We start from the raw sequence: 15,794 nt of genomic DNA, 5'->3' as shown, positions 1-15,794 counted from the left end.
TGGCATAAAAAAAGATGACCCCATTGTTTTATAAATATACCTCAAGATTCATGTTTACTATGGGGAAAACACAACGATATTTCAGACGAAAATAATACATCCTTATAGAGTACCAAAGTTTCCATTGACTTTTTTTTTGAAATTCTGTGAGTGGTTGAGGAGTTGCAGATAAAAGATGCCTAGCCATATTTGTATATATGGCAATCTGAGAGATGAAAACCCAAAAATCATGATGAGAAAGAATGAGATACATGCAGTATGTTCAGGTTCTAAAGATACTTTAAAAGTTTTATTGAAATCCAGAAAGAGGCTTAGAAAGATCTTAGAATGCAAAATTTGTATGAACAAATAAATTGAAAATGTTAAATGATCATTGTAAACCCTACTTCAGAAGTCTGCTAGATAATACACTATATCATGATCTTCACCTATTTAACACCTTGTTTCTTCCATGCTGGTAACCAGATTATAAACTGGGTATCTCAATTCATTGAAAGTATTCAAACTTTTAAAGGGACTTTTCATAATTTTGTACAAGTCACTTTTTTACCATGGTCACATGTACCTACAGTTCCATACAAACCATACAGATAAACAGAAAATACTTATCAGGTAAAAATTTAAAAGGGAACACAACTTGTTAGTTCTTCTGGGAAGGAAAAAGTTATAGACAGTGTTTACCTCACTTTAAAATTAGAAAAACAAAGTACAATTGTGAAATTAATATATGGCTTTATTGATGTAAAAAAATATCTGGTCCAAATGGTTTAACTTATTTAAATGGAAAACATCACTGTCATAATATACAGGCTACCAAATCTAATAGCAAGCTGTTGAATAAAACCTATATCAAAATAACAGTATATGTATAAAAAAAAAGGCAGTTTGACACATGTATTACATGTAAGTGACAGGTCATGTCCCTAATAATTTCTCTATATATCTGAAAAGTGGAAAGGTCAAAAGTTAAAAAGTACTACCCCAAAAAGTCATATGTCAAGCAGTAAATTTTCATGGATGGTGATGCATTGAATGTTAAGAAAAGATGATAGAAAATGAGTTTGACATCATGCTATACATGCTTTAAGGGTTTTGAGTTCTTTATTTCCAATAAAGGACCCCCAAATTGTTAATTTAAAATGGGAACCATCTCAAATTCATTCAACAATAGTTTACTTATGTTTCAATCTCATAAATGTATAAAGAAAATACAAATTAAGGGTAACAAAAACGGATGGAATAACATGAACTCCAAAAGGAGCAAGACCTGGTGCGTAGACAGGGGGTTGATTCACCCTTTTAATTTCCACATACAGATATAGAGGTAGGGATTTCACATTCAGCATGAATTGTGTGTCACATAGGAAGATATTGATGGAATATGAGACCAACAACATATAAATAACGATTACCCCCCTCCCCCTGTTAATCGTTATTTATATGTCCCAAGGGGCTATATAAATCCTTTTCCACTTACATTTTTAGAACATTGGGAGGGACAGTATTGTTGGTCAACTATGAAGATAGCAGTGGTATTCAACAGGTGTATATTTTGTAGTGATGTCCTAAAGGAACAGATTAATCATTTACATGTAGTGTTCTTACTGTGTTAGTAGGATAGGAGTTTTTACCTAGTAGTACAATGTTTGTTTACTACCAGACCATTCATGACATTAATGGTAGTTTTAATATGAAAATGAAATTTAAATTGGATACTTAAAATATGATTAAGTAAGTACAAATAATACACATATCCTGTACTGAATATATTGTTATTATCTTCTATGGACATCAGATTTGAAATAAATGGCTGCTAATTAACTGTATTATAGTTGTACATGTATATAGAAACACGGGATAGGTTTAATGACCTGTGTAGGTAATAAAAATTTATTCAACCACAGTTAACAAGTAAATTTTAAATGCTATAGATTTATGTAGAAAAATTTGTTCAGTCATAGTTAAAAAGTTGATTTGAATGCCTTAGATTTTAGAAATATTTCAAATCTTTCTTTTTCATCGATTAAAATGTTTGGTTTTGATATATTACTAACAAACCTAAAGATAAAAGACGTTTTTAGATGTGTGAAATAGCAGTAGTCTGTTTCTTAATTACCCATGACTTTATCTTGTTCTTGTTTTTTATTGAGTTTGTTTTGTTTTTTTCAGATTGCACGATGGAGTCGTTTATGGAAGTTAATACAAGATGGTGAATGTGAAGCATGCTCGGATCTTGTGATTGACCCACTTGGGGAACACAGTGATAATCAATTTGATCAAAAAGTTAAAAAATTCCTGATGGATAGATCAATTTTGAAAGTTCACCTCCCAAATGGAGGATTTAATATGGTCAAATATGGTGATGCCACTGATGTCAAAGTAAGTAAAACTTATATTTGTCATGCCTACTTGGGTTGCTATAAATAAAGACAGAAATACACATTCATTCTAATCCTGCAGGGAATGACAAGGATGTTAAACATTGGTATAAAGTTCAATATTACAGCAGGTAGAAAATCGACAGAATCTATATCGGGTATATATTTATGTCGGAAGTTTTAGTCTTAAATATGTCAGTTGTCCTTGACCTAATTTTTTGGGTGAACTTTTCAAGATTTGGTCAGTTTCTATGTTACTATAAGTAATGTGGCTCCAACATGGTAAAATCTGACCTGCTTCCTTGGGTGGTTTGGTTGGCGACCTTGCGACATGATATCTCATTTAAAAGGACCTGTGACCTTTAATATGTTCCAAACAGAGAATCAAATCAGTTTAGAGATGTATAGTTTGCTTAAAAGTAACTTGGTGACCTGTGGCAATTTTTAAACATGACCTTGTGACCTAAATTGGTATCCTACTGGAGCACCAGTAATATTGTAAATTCAGAAATTATTGGGAGGTTTTTATACCCCCACTTTAAAACTGCTTTAAAAAAGTGTGGTATACTGTTTTATCTCTGTCTGTCCGTCCGTCCGTCCCATGAATATTTTTTGTAGCATCTTTCTCAGGAACTACATCATAAGGATTTCTGAAATTTGGTTTCAGGGTTAATATAAGTCAGCTATACCGTGTGATGCGTTTTCAGATTCATCACTCAACAACTTCCTGTTTAACGAACACTTACATCATTTTACACATGACATCCTAGTAGTTGAAAATTTTCGTCACATTTTTCTCAGTAACTACAATACAAGGATTTCTGAAACTTGGTTTCAGGGTTTATATGAGTTAGCTATACCATGTGATGCATTTTCAGATTCATCACTCAACAACTTCCCGTTAACCGAACACTTACATATTTTTACACTATTAAAATTATCCATATTTTAGCGGGGGTATCATCAGTGAGCAGTAGCTTGCAGTTTCACTTGTTAATTACTGTAGTCAAATTATATTTTTGACCTAGATTTCACAGTTCACTGATCAGAGAAATTGAAACTGAGTTCACATGTTCATTATTAAGTGAACTTTAATATACCGGGCATATTATGGTTTTTAACAAAGTTTTCATTGTTTACTGAACTAGAAAGATCTCTTGAATCATTGCAAAATATGTATGATTTGATTTCCATGTAGACAAGTGTTTATGGAATAGACTTCATCATGTACACCCAAGACCTTAAAGTTTGGACAGCCAAAAATATAAAATGTTTGAGAGCATTAAATATAAAAGGGAAAACCAAAAACAATCCAAGGCCAACTTTACTGATGAAGTTGGCTAATAGTACCCTCTAGTACTGATTATTCATCTGCAGCTTGGCTAATAGTACCCTCTAGTACTGATTATTCATCAGCAGCTTGGCTAATAGTACCCACTAGTACTGATTATTCATCAGCAGCTTGGCTAAAAGAACCCTTTAGTACTGATTATTCATCAGCAGCTTGGCTAATAGTACCCTCTAGTACTGATTATTCATCAGCAGCTTGGCTAATAGTACCCTCCAGTACTGATTATTCATCAGCAGCTTGGCTAATAGTACCCTCCAGTACTGATTATTCATCAGCAGCTTGGCTAATAGTACCCTCTAGTACTGATTATTCATCAGCAGCTTGGCTAATAGAACACTCTAGTACTGATTATTCATCAGCAGCTTGGCTAATAGTAACCTCTAGTACTGATTATTCATCAGCAGCTTGGCTAATAGAACACTCTAGTACTGATTATTCATCAGCAGCTTGGCTAATAGTACCCTCTAGTACTGATTATTCATCAGCAGCTTGGCTAATAGTACCCTCTAGTACTGATTATTCATCAGCAGCTTGTCTAATAGTACCCTCTAGTACTGATTATTCATCAGCAGCAGTACTAAAGCACTATCCTAGAGGCTTGTTATACCCTTGGGGACTGATTGTCTGTCAGTAGCAGTGATGAATGAGCTGTAGTAAAAAGTAATTTATTGATTTCGATTCAGTCACCGTTCACTACAACACATGTTTTCAGAATTATCTTCATCAAATAATCTCGTATTCAAAAGTTGGAGAGCATAAAAATCAAAAAGGACCAAAATGGAAAGGCTAAATTTGACTGAGAAACTGCAAGTTTACTTGAAGAAGAAATAAATCCTTTAAAGAACTGAAAATTTATAAAATATATCATTCTAGTATGGAAGAGGTCTGGTTTCTTGGTATCCTAGGAGTCCACCAGCAGCGATACATACTCAGTTGTAGTAAAATAAATTCATAGGCCTCACTTGAAATTTACAGACAAAATTTATCATTTAAATCAAGTTAATACTGATGCATTGGCTAGTGGGACTGATAGATAATGCACAATCAGTAGTACCAACCTTTTTGTAGAGAACATTTTTGAATATGTATCCAAAAAGTTCTGTAATCGTACCTATTTTCTTTTTTCAGGACATCATTCAATTGGTTGTTGGCCGTTTGGCTGCAGGCGAAAGATATTTTTCAAAGTGCTACGCATTAAAACTTGTACATATTATTACCCGAAAATCTTACTGGCTACATAATAATTTATCCATGTACCAAGTACGACAAAAATATGAATCTTCACATCCACCTGAGGAATGGAGGTAACTATTGAGATAAATAATATAACTGGTCACGTCATAATTCATCAGTATACAAAGTGCTACAAAAAATTAGCAGCTACATTGAAGATAGAGGTATAGATTTCCCCTTTTGTTATTCTAGTATAATTGTACAAAGCACTAGAATAAAAAGTACACAAATGTTATATATGTCAATGAAACAATAGTCTAATATAAATGTGAATGCACCTAAAAACATCCTAAAATGATACTAAATTAGTATGACAATATTATAGATGAATAGTTGTAAAAGTACTAAAAGGAGATAAATTTATTACAAATTTTCCTCACACAAATAGAGATGGATATTTGGAATTGCCTCTTCATTATTATTGAAAAATGAAACAGAGCATACAATTGTGATTGTGATATCCTAAGCATTCAGTTCTACTACCGGTAATTTAAGAAATAAAAGAAGAAATAAATATGTTATACCTCGCCACATGATGATGCTGGGGACTCTGGCTTCCTCCACCCATAAATCTGACCGCCACAAAATAGCACAGTAAGGCTGAAATTAGGGTTAAACACCAATCAATCAATCAGACATTGCATGTGGCAGGTGCATTTGACTCTAATCTTAATTTACTAGGATTGTTAGTTTTCCTGACAAAGGTCATGGTTTTGTCTGAGCACTCCTGCTTCCTCCACCAATAAAAACTGACTGCCACGAAATAGCCAATAGTGCTGAAAGTGCCATTAAACACTGACAATCAATCAATCAAAGGTTTGTATCAGAAATGTCTAGGGCAAGTTCCAAAATCAGTGCTGATCAACTACTCTTAAAGGAGTTATGCCTCTTGAAAATATGAATTATATTGATAATTTCATTGTAAGCGCTCTCAAGCCTACATTGCTTGTAGAATTCTTATATCAATGTCAGCAATGTCATGGAAGGGTTTAAAAATCAGGGATGATCAATCATTTTACAGTAGTAATACCCCTTGGAAATGTACATTGTATGGGAAATTGCATTGTCGTGCTCTCAAGTCATCATTTCTTGTAAGATTTTTATAAAATTTATATCAAAGGTTTATATTAGCAAGGTGCATTTGAAAAGTTTAATACATGCATTATATATATTTATATGAATTTTTCAGGTATGAACTGAGAGTTAGATTTTTACCAAAGAATTTCCAAGAATTATTCCAGCGAGATAAAGTAACATTTTTCTATTTATATGATCAGGTAACTATTGCTTTGGTCTCTGACTTATTTGCTTCACTAATGTTTGAAATGAAATTCATTGTGCAAAACATACAAACTTAGTACATCCCCGAATATTACTGTAAAAATACAAGCATTGAAAAAATAAAAGGGCTGCTTTTATTGTACAATATTAAAGTGATGACAAACTTATCCCTGTTAATAAATAAACAGTTAGAACATTGTAAATTTATTTTCATATGATTTTATGTACACTTCAACCATCATTCCGATCGGATGAAACATTGTTATGATTATGATGGTGTGTCTGAGTTATAAATAAAGTCTTATGTTATGGTATGAGTAATTTGTCAGTATAATAAAATTGAATATCATATCATATTTGATGACACACCAGCTAAATCAAAAGCCTCCTCTCCAAAAATTAACAAAAACCAGAAAAAAAGAACACATAAGATATACTTTACAGTGACACAAAGAAAAACGATATTCTTACAGTTAAATAATTTGTTTTGCAGATAAGGAATGACTATATGCGTGATATAGCAGAGACTATAGATCAAGAAGTTGCCATAAGACTAGGATGCATAGAAATGAGGTAATAGTCAACAGCCCTTGTCTTCATACCAATAATAAACTAAACTCCCAAAAATATTATGTTTAAAATTTGTGTTTATTTGTTTATATTGGAACTGTAGACATATATATTATAAATTCATTTTATAGAGAGCATCAATGTTAATTTTCCAGTAATAATAGATAATTCTCCCTACATCTACTTATCCTACACTGTTACTAAGTTGAGATATTGATTATGGTCAACTCATCTTTTTACATTTGCTTGTTTTGGAAAAGGTTTTAAGAGGGGACTACAAGCTTACCACTTTTACTATAAACTTGAACAGCCTTTTGTTAAATGATACACGGTGTACTAAACTATGTAAAAAGAATAATTATCAATATATCTGTAAGTTCAATCAGTTCAGTAATATGTAAGTAATGTATGGTCATTGGTAGAAAACAACTGTACTATCTGTGGGCAAAATATGGGGATAACAGTTATTAATCATACTGTTGTTTTATTTCAGGCGATTCTTTAAAGACATGCCACAAGTTGCCATAGATAAGAAGTCCAACTTTGAATATTTAGAAAAAGAGGTTGGATTAAAACGTTTCCTACCCCGATCTGTGATAGATTCTACAAAGGTAAAACTATTTTGATTAAAAAAGTATTAACAAAAAACCGAGCTTCAAGGTAAATTTAAAAAGGTGGGAATTCCATAAAACCTGACAAATCAAACCTTAGACTATATGAACCAAGTAGAGAATAGAAAACAACTGTCATCACATGGTCTATGTTCCTGATTCCTTTTCCATCTGGGTAAAATTATTCTGTTGAAAACAATTCTCCCCCAATGTGGGTAAATTCTACTAAGATGAAATTATTTCCATTAAATTGATTCCTTACCCAGGTAAATTTATTTTGATAGCAACAGTTTCTACCCCCTTTTTGGTAAATTCTACAAATTATTTTAATTAAATACTCCTTATCCCCTTATCCCCTTCTGTCAACTTATTTTAATACCTGTATAAATGATGTTCATTGTGATTGGTGATAAATTCCACAAAGGTGATTACAGCAGGGTAATTGCATTGCTGAGAATCGATGTATGACCAGGGTTTCCTGCTAACCCTCATTTTAAGCCCTAACCCTCATTTTAAGCACTAACCCTCATTTTAAGCACTACCCTAACATTTTGATGAGGATTTAGTAAAAAACTGTTGACCAATCTATCAGTTATAGCGGCAGCTAACATATTTCATAAAAATATGTAACAGAACAAAATATGTTAAGCATCCTCACATTGTTCATTGACATATTGAAATGGCAGAAGTTTGAGCAAAGATTTAAGTATAATACAGAATCGGACTGTGGGAAAATTTTGATATTTTATGCCCCTGCTGTAGCGGAGGGGGCATTAAGTTTTACCCTTGTCTGTCTGTACGTCCCAAAATTGGTTTCCGTTCTCTAACTTGAGTTTGCCTCAACCAAATGTTATGAAACTTATACACAATGCTTATTACCACAAAACACAGATCAAGTTTGAATTTTGGTGGCGTCACTTAAACCAATATAGAGTTATGTCCCTTTATAAATGGAAAAATTGCAAAATTTTTAGTTTCTGTTCTCTAACTTAAGTTTGCCTCAACCAAATGTTATGAAACTTACACACAATGCTTATTACTACTAAATACAGATTAAGTTTGAATTTTGGTAGCGTCACTCGAACCAGTCTAGAGTTATGCCCCTTTATAAATGAAAAAATTGCAAAAGTTTTAGTTTCCGTTCTCTAATTTGAGTTTGCTCAACCAAATGTTATGAAACTTATACACAATGCTTATTACCACAAAATACAGATCAAGAGTGAATTTTGGTGGCGTCACTCAAACCGTTCTAGAGTAATGCCCCTTTATAAATGGAAAAATTGCAAAACTTTTAGTTTCCGTTCTCTAACTTAAGTTTGCCTCAACCAAATGTTATGAAACTTATACACAATGCTTATTACCACAAAACAATGATCAAGTTTGAATTTTGGTGGCATCACTCAAACCGTTCTAGAGTAATGCGCCTTTATAAATGGAAAAATTGCAAATTTTTAGTTTCCGTTCTCTAACTTAAGTTTGCCTCAACCAAATGTTATGAGACTTAAACACAATGCTTATTACCACAAAACTCAGATCAAGTTCAAATTTGGGTAGCGTCACTTTTACCGTTCTTCAGTTATGTCCCTTTATAACTATATGATATGCAAGCGGGTGCATCATCTGTGTCCACATGTGGACACAATCCACATTTATTTCTGGATTGTGACCCAAAAAAATCTGACCTACCAACCCTATATTTTTTGGAAGGAAACTCTAAACAAACTTTTTATTGGTCAAATCCATTAAGCTATACATAGTCCTGTAATCATCAGAATATTAATTCAATACTGCTTTAATTTGCTTCATAGTAAATATGAAGGAAAAACCAACCTTTTTATACCCCCGCTTTAAAAAAGTGGGGGTATACTGTTTTACCTCTGTCTGTCCGTCCATCCATCCGTCAGTCCGTCTGTCCGTCCCATGAATATTTTTCGTCGCATCTTTCTCAGGAACTACATTACAAGAATTTCTGAAATTTGGTTTCAGGGTTTATATGAGTCTGCTATACCGTGTGATGCGTTTTCAGATTCATCACTCAACAACTTCCTGTTTACCTTATACTTTTAGCGGGGCAGGGGTATCATTAGTGACCAGAAGCTCACAGATTCACTTGTTGTTACTATTTAAGGTGCAGATATTGTAAAATAAGTGGAAATTAAGCTAAAGAATATTGTTTAGTCAAAATATGCAAAGTGAACATTTGATTTTATTGTTTTTAAAATATATGTTAGTATGTTGTAGTTTTTAAAACATGTATGTATGAAGTATTTCAAAGTATGAATAAAAGAGGATATGAAGGTTGATTGTTGATTATTTAGCATGCAATGGCAAATATTTCATGTATATTCAGAACAACATCAGATGTAAAAAAAAAAGTCACTAAACATCACACCAAAAGAGATGGTTGGCAATGTGAAAGTGTACAATGGTTTAAACATGTAAACATCTGTTACAATTATATACCATATTGATGCTGACTTTCAATTTAAAAATACAAAACAAGGTTTAGAATTATACTCTATTGTTGTTATAAATGCTTAGTTCACCACTTCACCAAGGAGTTAGCTTTATTGGTTCATTAGTATATGCTACATTATGTTCTCTTGTTTATACAATGTTTTTTTTTTCTTTCTTTTCAGTCCAAAACATTACGAAAGTTGATACAACTCCATTTTAAACAGTATGCTCAGTTTGCTGAACATGAATGTGTATATAAATTTTTTGATACATTGAAAACTGTGTGTAAATTTGAACAAGAAAGATTCAGATGTGCATTAGGGGTGAGTACAAATGAGTTAAAAGAATCAGGGTGCATTTGGGCTAAGTACAAAAGAGTAAAAAGAATCAGGGTGCATTCAGGCTAAGTACAAAAGAGTTAAAAGAATTGGGGATGTATTCAGGCTAAGTACAAAAGAATAAAAAGATTCAGGGGTGCATTAGGGGTAAGTACAAAAGAGTAGAAAGATTCAGGGGTGCATTTATTGATAATATGTTATAGAGATTCTCTTACTTGTTTTAAGCCTGTGTTTCATTCACTGGTTAAAGTAACAGCTATTAAATTGTACATATGTATAGGAATTAAACCTTGATATAATACTAATTTGTTGTCTTTATAAGGAAAAGTATCTACTTTATTTAAAACAAAGTATCAGAATCAGATACAACATTCAAACATTATAGATCATATTCAAAATTACATCTTCAACAAACATATGTTCTATTTTCTATATGCTTTGTTTTTGTTAATTGAATAGTGAATGTTTATACTTTTAGTCATCTGGTTGGAGTATATCCATGGAACTAGTTATAGGACCTGATGTTGGAATAAGTTACCTTACAGAAAAAGCTTCATCTGTATGTATTCTGTAAATTATAAATTCAAAATAATTCAAATGCTTTAAACCATATTATTTTTATTATCAAATTTTCATTTTTTTTTTTCAAATTGATATACATAAGAAATGCAGCAAAAAGTGACAATTCAACAAGTATTTTGTTCAAAAGTTTCTTGAAACGTAATTTTGAATACAAAATCACTCATCTAAGATCATGTCTATGTTTCCTTCGTCTTTAAGAATTAAGATTATATTTAATACAGATTGTTTGAATTTTTTTACAGCCAACACACATGGCTGACTTCAACCAAGTTCAATCCATACAGACTTCAGTGTCAGAAAACAAAGGACTTCTACAAATAAAAGTGGCAGGAGCCACAGAACCACTTACAATAACGTGTTCCTCTGTTGACGAGGCGGAGGATATGGCAGACTTAATTGATGGCTATTGTCGTTTAGTACATGACATCAGTACTTCAGTATGGAGCAGAAAAGGTAGTTTACCCTAGAATTAAATCTCATAAAATAGAAATTACTTTTTAGAATCTGAATCAAGATTTAGATATTTTAATTTGTGAAAACCTGTTAAGACCCTATTGTATAGTTTAGATTATTCATTTTTAACCATGTATTTATGTAAATCATCTTGAGTTTTCCTGTTACTAAAAAACGAGTATTAAAAAAAATAATTGACTACACAGAGGTTTTTTTCTAGTATTTCAAATCTTTGAGAAGTTATCTCGAGAATGAAAATTTTAAACCCTAAACTTCATAAAACCAGAATTAGTGAACACAATTGTTTTACAAATTTTTATACGACCTCAAAAAATTTTTGCAGTCGTATATCGGTATCACGTTGTTGTCGTCGTCGGCGTCAGTGTTGTCCGAAGACATTTGGTTTTTGGACAATAACTTTAGTTTAAGTGTATGGATCTCTATGAAATTTAAGCAAAAGGTTCAATACCACAAAAGGAGGGTTAGGATTGTTTTTGGGGGTGATGGTCCCAATCGTTTAGGAAAAAGGGGCCAAAACAAGCATTTTTCTAGTTTCAGGACAATAACTACTTGTGTATAAGTATTTTGATTGCTCTGAAATTGTACCACATGGTTCAATACCACAAGTAGAAGGTTGGGATTCATTTTGGGGGTAATTGCCCAAACCGTTCAGGAATTAAGGGCCAATAAGGGTCTAAATCAAGCATTTTTCTAGTTTTCAGACAATAACTTGTGTTTATGTGTATGGATGTCTCTTAATTTGTACCACATTTTACAAAAAGAGGGGGGTAAAAAAATTTTTTTTTGGGGGGGGGGATGGGCAATTTTTTTTCCTCAAAAGAAAATTCTCTTCAAATATTATTTTTTTTTTTTGGGGGGGGGGGGGTTAAACAAAAAAATTTTTTTTGGGGGGGGGGTGTCAATTTTTTTTCCCTCAAGATTTAAGAAATTGTCAATTTTACAAAGAAAAAAATTAGGGGTCACAATTTATTTTGCTTATTCTTTGTATATAGTCTGAAAACAGATTTACTAAGTATTGAGCAACAGCACAGTGTATTGCACAACATCAAGAAATCTTCAATTGAATATAAATTCAAATCATACAACCAATTTCAAGTTCTTTTACTACATTTATTCTGTGTCAGAAACCTATAATGTGTCAAATATTTAATTACAATCCAAATTCAGACCTGTATCAAGCTTGAATATTGTTTCCATTTTTGCCCCAACTGTACAGGGTTGGACCTCTGGGGTCGTATCCAGCTGCGCTCGGCGAAGCAGTTTATTATGCTTTAGATAAAAACAGTATAAAAAAAATTCACTTATTTTATTGAGAAAGAGATGCTTTATAAAAAACATCAAAATTATCCCCTTTTAGGACACAGGATTTTGTTGGTAATAGAAAAATGTTTTGTTTACACAGGTAAATAATGAAGAAAATTACAGTGTCCAATTTTGAAGGTTCAGTTGAGACAGATTTCATTGTTCAAATATTTAAAACTCAAGTTCTATTTATTCAGAGATATGGCAGAAAATTCTCTATATTTATTTTAAAAAAACACTAATACACATAGACCTTTTAACATGGTATCTAATTCTTTATCAAGCTGGCATAGAATGGGTCCCACTGAATGACACAAAACCAAGTCGAAAAGGTTGGTTATGCATGACAGATTTTTGTTCACTGTCTGTGATGAGTATACTCCAATACACAAAATTATCTATTTGGTGTTGGCCTAGTTATCCAATATCAGTAATAATGCATGATTTTTTTATTAAAAAATTCAGTACAAATTTAGTAGGACAAATATTTAATGATAGATTTATAATGGCACTGAAACTGGATTCTTTAAGGTTTTATTTATGTCATGAAATTGTTTTGTTAATTATTTGTTATTTTTGTTGTTGTTTACATTTGATGACAAAGATTTCAGTTTCTGTGTCATTAGTTGTAGTGTATTTCTTCACAGACTATTGTTACCTTGACAACCAATGCACTGTTCACCAAGTTTGTTCTCCCATGATGATATATGTGCACCATACACCCCATCCCCACTTGACCCTATATTCATTTTAAGTTTTCCTTACAGATGTTAAAGTTCCCAACACCAGTTTTAATACTCACCATTTTATCTACAGAGCCTACATATTATCCATGATAAAGTTAATAAAACATCTACTGTTAGGTAACATCAATTGTGTACAGACATGTTTATAAATTGTATCAATTTCAGCACTTAATGAATAAGCCTGCAAGAAAAGAAAAAAGATATTTTGATAAATGATGCATTGCAGATGTGATACAACTTTTTCTTAAAAAATAACCTGACCATTTCATAACTTTAGTATTATATAGTTTTATATATGTAAGATCCACCATTTTCTTTATGGTCTCTAGTTGTGTCATCTAGGACTTGAATTTATTTCCATGTTTCAGAAATTGATGCATTACTGCTTCTTTATTGTTTGGGTTTTCAGTTTGCTTTAAGCTTGATTTCAATTAATATTACATTTTAAGCAAAATAGTAATTGAAAAGTAATATTGAAAAGAACATTTAATTAGATATATGAGAATAGAGGAAAAATGTTGGAGGATATTTCCTTTCTTTATTTTCCAGATGAGAAAATACCAAGAACTCCGAAGTCAAGGTAAGATCAGAACAGTAGAAAAGTAAAAATAGTATCAGGATAGACTTCTTTAAATAAACCAAATTTGCTAAAAAATCTTTAATTTATAAAAAGGTATAACATTTTTGAAAAATGGTCAGTGTTTGAATTTGTTTTTATTTTGTCTGGAAGGCAAGTAGAACAAAAGTTCTACATATTGTAATGATATTTTGTTTTATTGTGGCCAACTGCTAGGTTGTAATTTCAAAATTTGACATGAAATTATCCTTTTTGGTCCAATGGACAAAAAAGTTTGATGTTGATGTCTTGTTTTACCTATAAAAGTAGTCAGATTGAATTATACTCATTTGACAATGAAATTAACAGGTCCATTTTACATTGATGAGGGTGGTAAAGGGTTATTTTCGTGCAACGTGATCACCGTTTTTTATTTCACGTTCAACATGTTTTTACTTTTTTATTTAACGTTCAGTCGTGCAAAACAGGTGCCTCGTTCAACGTGTTCTGCTTATTTAATTTTACGTGCATCGTGATTTTCAAATGCTTATTTTGCGTGCTCGGTATTTTTCAAATAAAATACACCTTATCGCTATTTGTCCGCCATTACTGGACATCACAAAAGTTCCCGTAAAAATTTTGACGTCATAATAGAAAATATCTGACGCCACAATGGAAAAGTGATTGTTGTATGACGTCAAAAGTTCAAGCCGGACAGATTCTCGGGTCAAGCGAGAATAGCGATAAGGTGTATTCAAATACTTGGCAGGGATCGTCAAGAAATACTTTTTTAAAAGCCGTAAACCATTTACATCATAAATGTGTATACTAAATCGGGAATAACAAGTAAAACAGAGAGTTAATATATACAAGAATACAGTGACTCAGTCACAAAAGGTTCACAACAGTCTTTATTTTTCGTGCAACGTTCATGACAGAAATTATTTCACGTTCAACGTGAAATTATGTCTTATTTCATGTTTTTTCCGTTCAAGCACCCCCTTTACCACCCTCATTGATTATAGTGTAAAGAGTATTATCACTATTATTTTTTGTGTTTTAGAGCCAGAAGATTAGATAGTTATGGTAAATCAGAACACAGGAATGGCCATGATAGTAAGTCCCATGATCTTTTGATGGTCACATTTTTTTATGAATTAAGTCACATAATTTATAACTGATAGCACCATTTATATGACCATGATAGTTAGCCACATGCTCTGTTGATGGTCACATTAATTATATAATGTCACATGGTTCAAAAACTTGAACCCATTTACATATATAAATCACAGTATCAATACATCACTTGTATAACATATATTTTTTGTCACTTTGCAGTTTTGCATAGACTTTCTTGGCATATATATTTATTATTAAAAATTTACTTTGTTAAAATTTCCATTTTTTTTTTCTCTTCTGAGCAAGAATATGCAGTATGAGACAAACAAATTTTTTCTTTAATGTAATAGTGTAAATTTTATAGATTGTTTTAGAAAAAACTAACACTTAATATCACTACTGTCAGGGTGCACAAGTACATTTGATATTTTTCTGACTGTATAATCGACATTATATGCTCTACAGGATGTACTTCTGACTATGCTGAGATTGTGGAAGAAGAAGGGGACTACAGTACTCCTATGAGTAAGTTATTGTTGTCACAGGTTAGAGGAGATTATCCAATGGAAATCCTCCACAAGATTTAAATAGTTGACTTTACAATTTTATTAAGGAAGGACCATTATTATGATAAATTATTTGCAAATACTTTATAATATATGAAAAATAAAAATTAAGCTTTTTTATCAGTCATGGTTATATACTCAGATGTAATATTAATTTTTCAAGAAGAAATGCTGAAAAATAAAAGAATAAAATCACAATTTAATAATGTTAAAGACCATTCTATTTT

The 15,794-nt window shown here is 31.9% G+C and overlaps 1 protein-coding gene across 10 annotated transcripts in view; it reads left to right on the top strand.

The window, feature by feature from the left end:
• LOC127734144 (focal adhesion kinase 1-like) overlaps nt 1-15,794 on the top strand; it is a 79,052-nt gene that overhangs the window by 29,902 nt on the left and 33,356 nt on the right. For 9 of the 10 annotated variants that reach the window (XM_052243891.1, XM_052243899.1, XM_052243908.1 and 6 more), the window contains 12 exons: nt 2,170-2,379; nt 4,858-5,033; nt 6,152-6,239; nt 6,737-6,816; nt 7,307-7,424; nt 10,064-10,204; nt 10,698-10,778; nt 11,044-11,254; nt 12,862-12,909; nt 13,873-13,903; nt 14,943-14,995; nt 15,467-15,526. In XM_052243891.1, the coding sequence (XP_052099851.1) occupies nt 2,299-2,379; nt 4,858-5,033; nt 6,152-6,239; nt 6,737-6,816; nt 7,307-7,424; nt 10,064-10,204; nt 10,698-10,778; nt 11,044-11,254; nt 12,862-12,909; nt 13,873-13,903; nt 14,943-14,995; nt 15,467-15,526 (1,168 nt within the window). In that variant the 5' untranslated portion in view covers nt 2,170-2,298. The remainder of the gene's footprint in view (nt 1-2,169; nt 2,380-4,857; nt 5,034-6,151; nt 6,240-6,736; nt 6,817-7,306; nt 7,425-10,063; nt 10,205-10,697; nt 10,779-11,043; nt 11,255-12,861; nt 12,910-13,872; nt 13,904-14,942; nt 14,996-15,466; nt 15,527-15,794) is intronic. The other variant, XM_052243872.1, reaches the window with a different exon arrangement.

Source organism: Mytilus californianus, unplaced genomic scaffold, assembly GCF_021869535.1.
Source record: "Mytilus californianus isolate M0D057914Y unplaced genomic scaffold, xbMytCali1.0.p SCAF_1, whole genome shotgun sequence".
Taxonomy (NCBI): Eukaryota; Metazoa; Mollusca; class Bivalvia; order Mytilida; family Mytilidae; genus Mytilus; species Mytilus californianus.
This window is presented reverse-complemented; position numbering and strand designations above follow the sequence as displayed.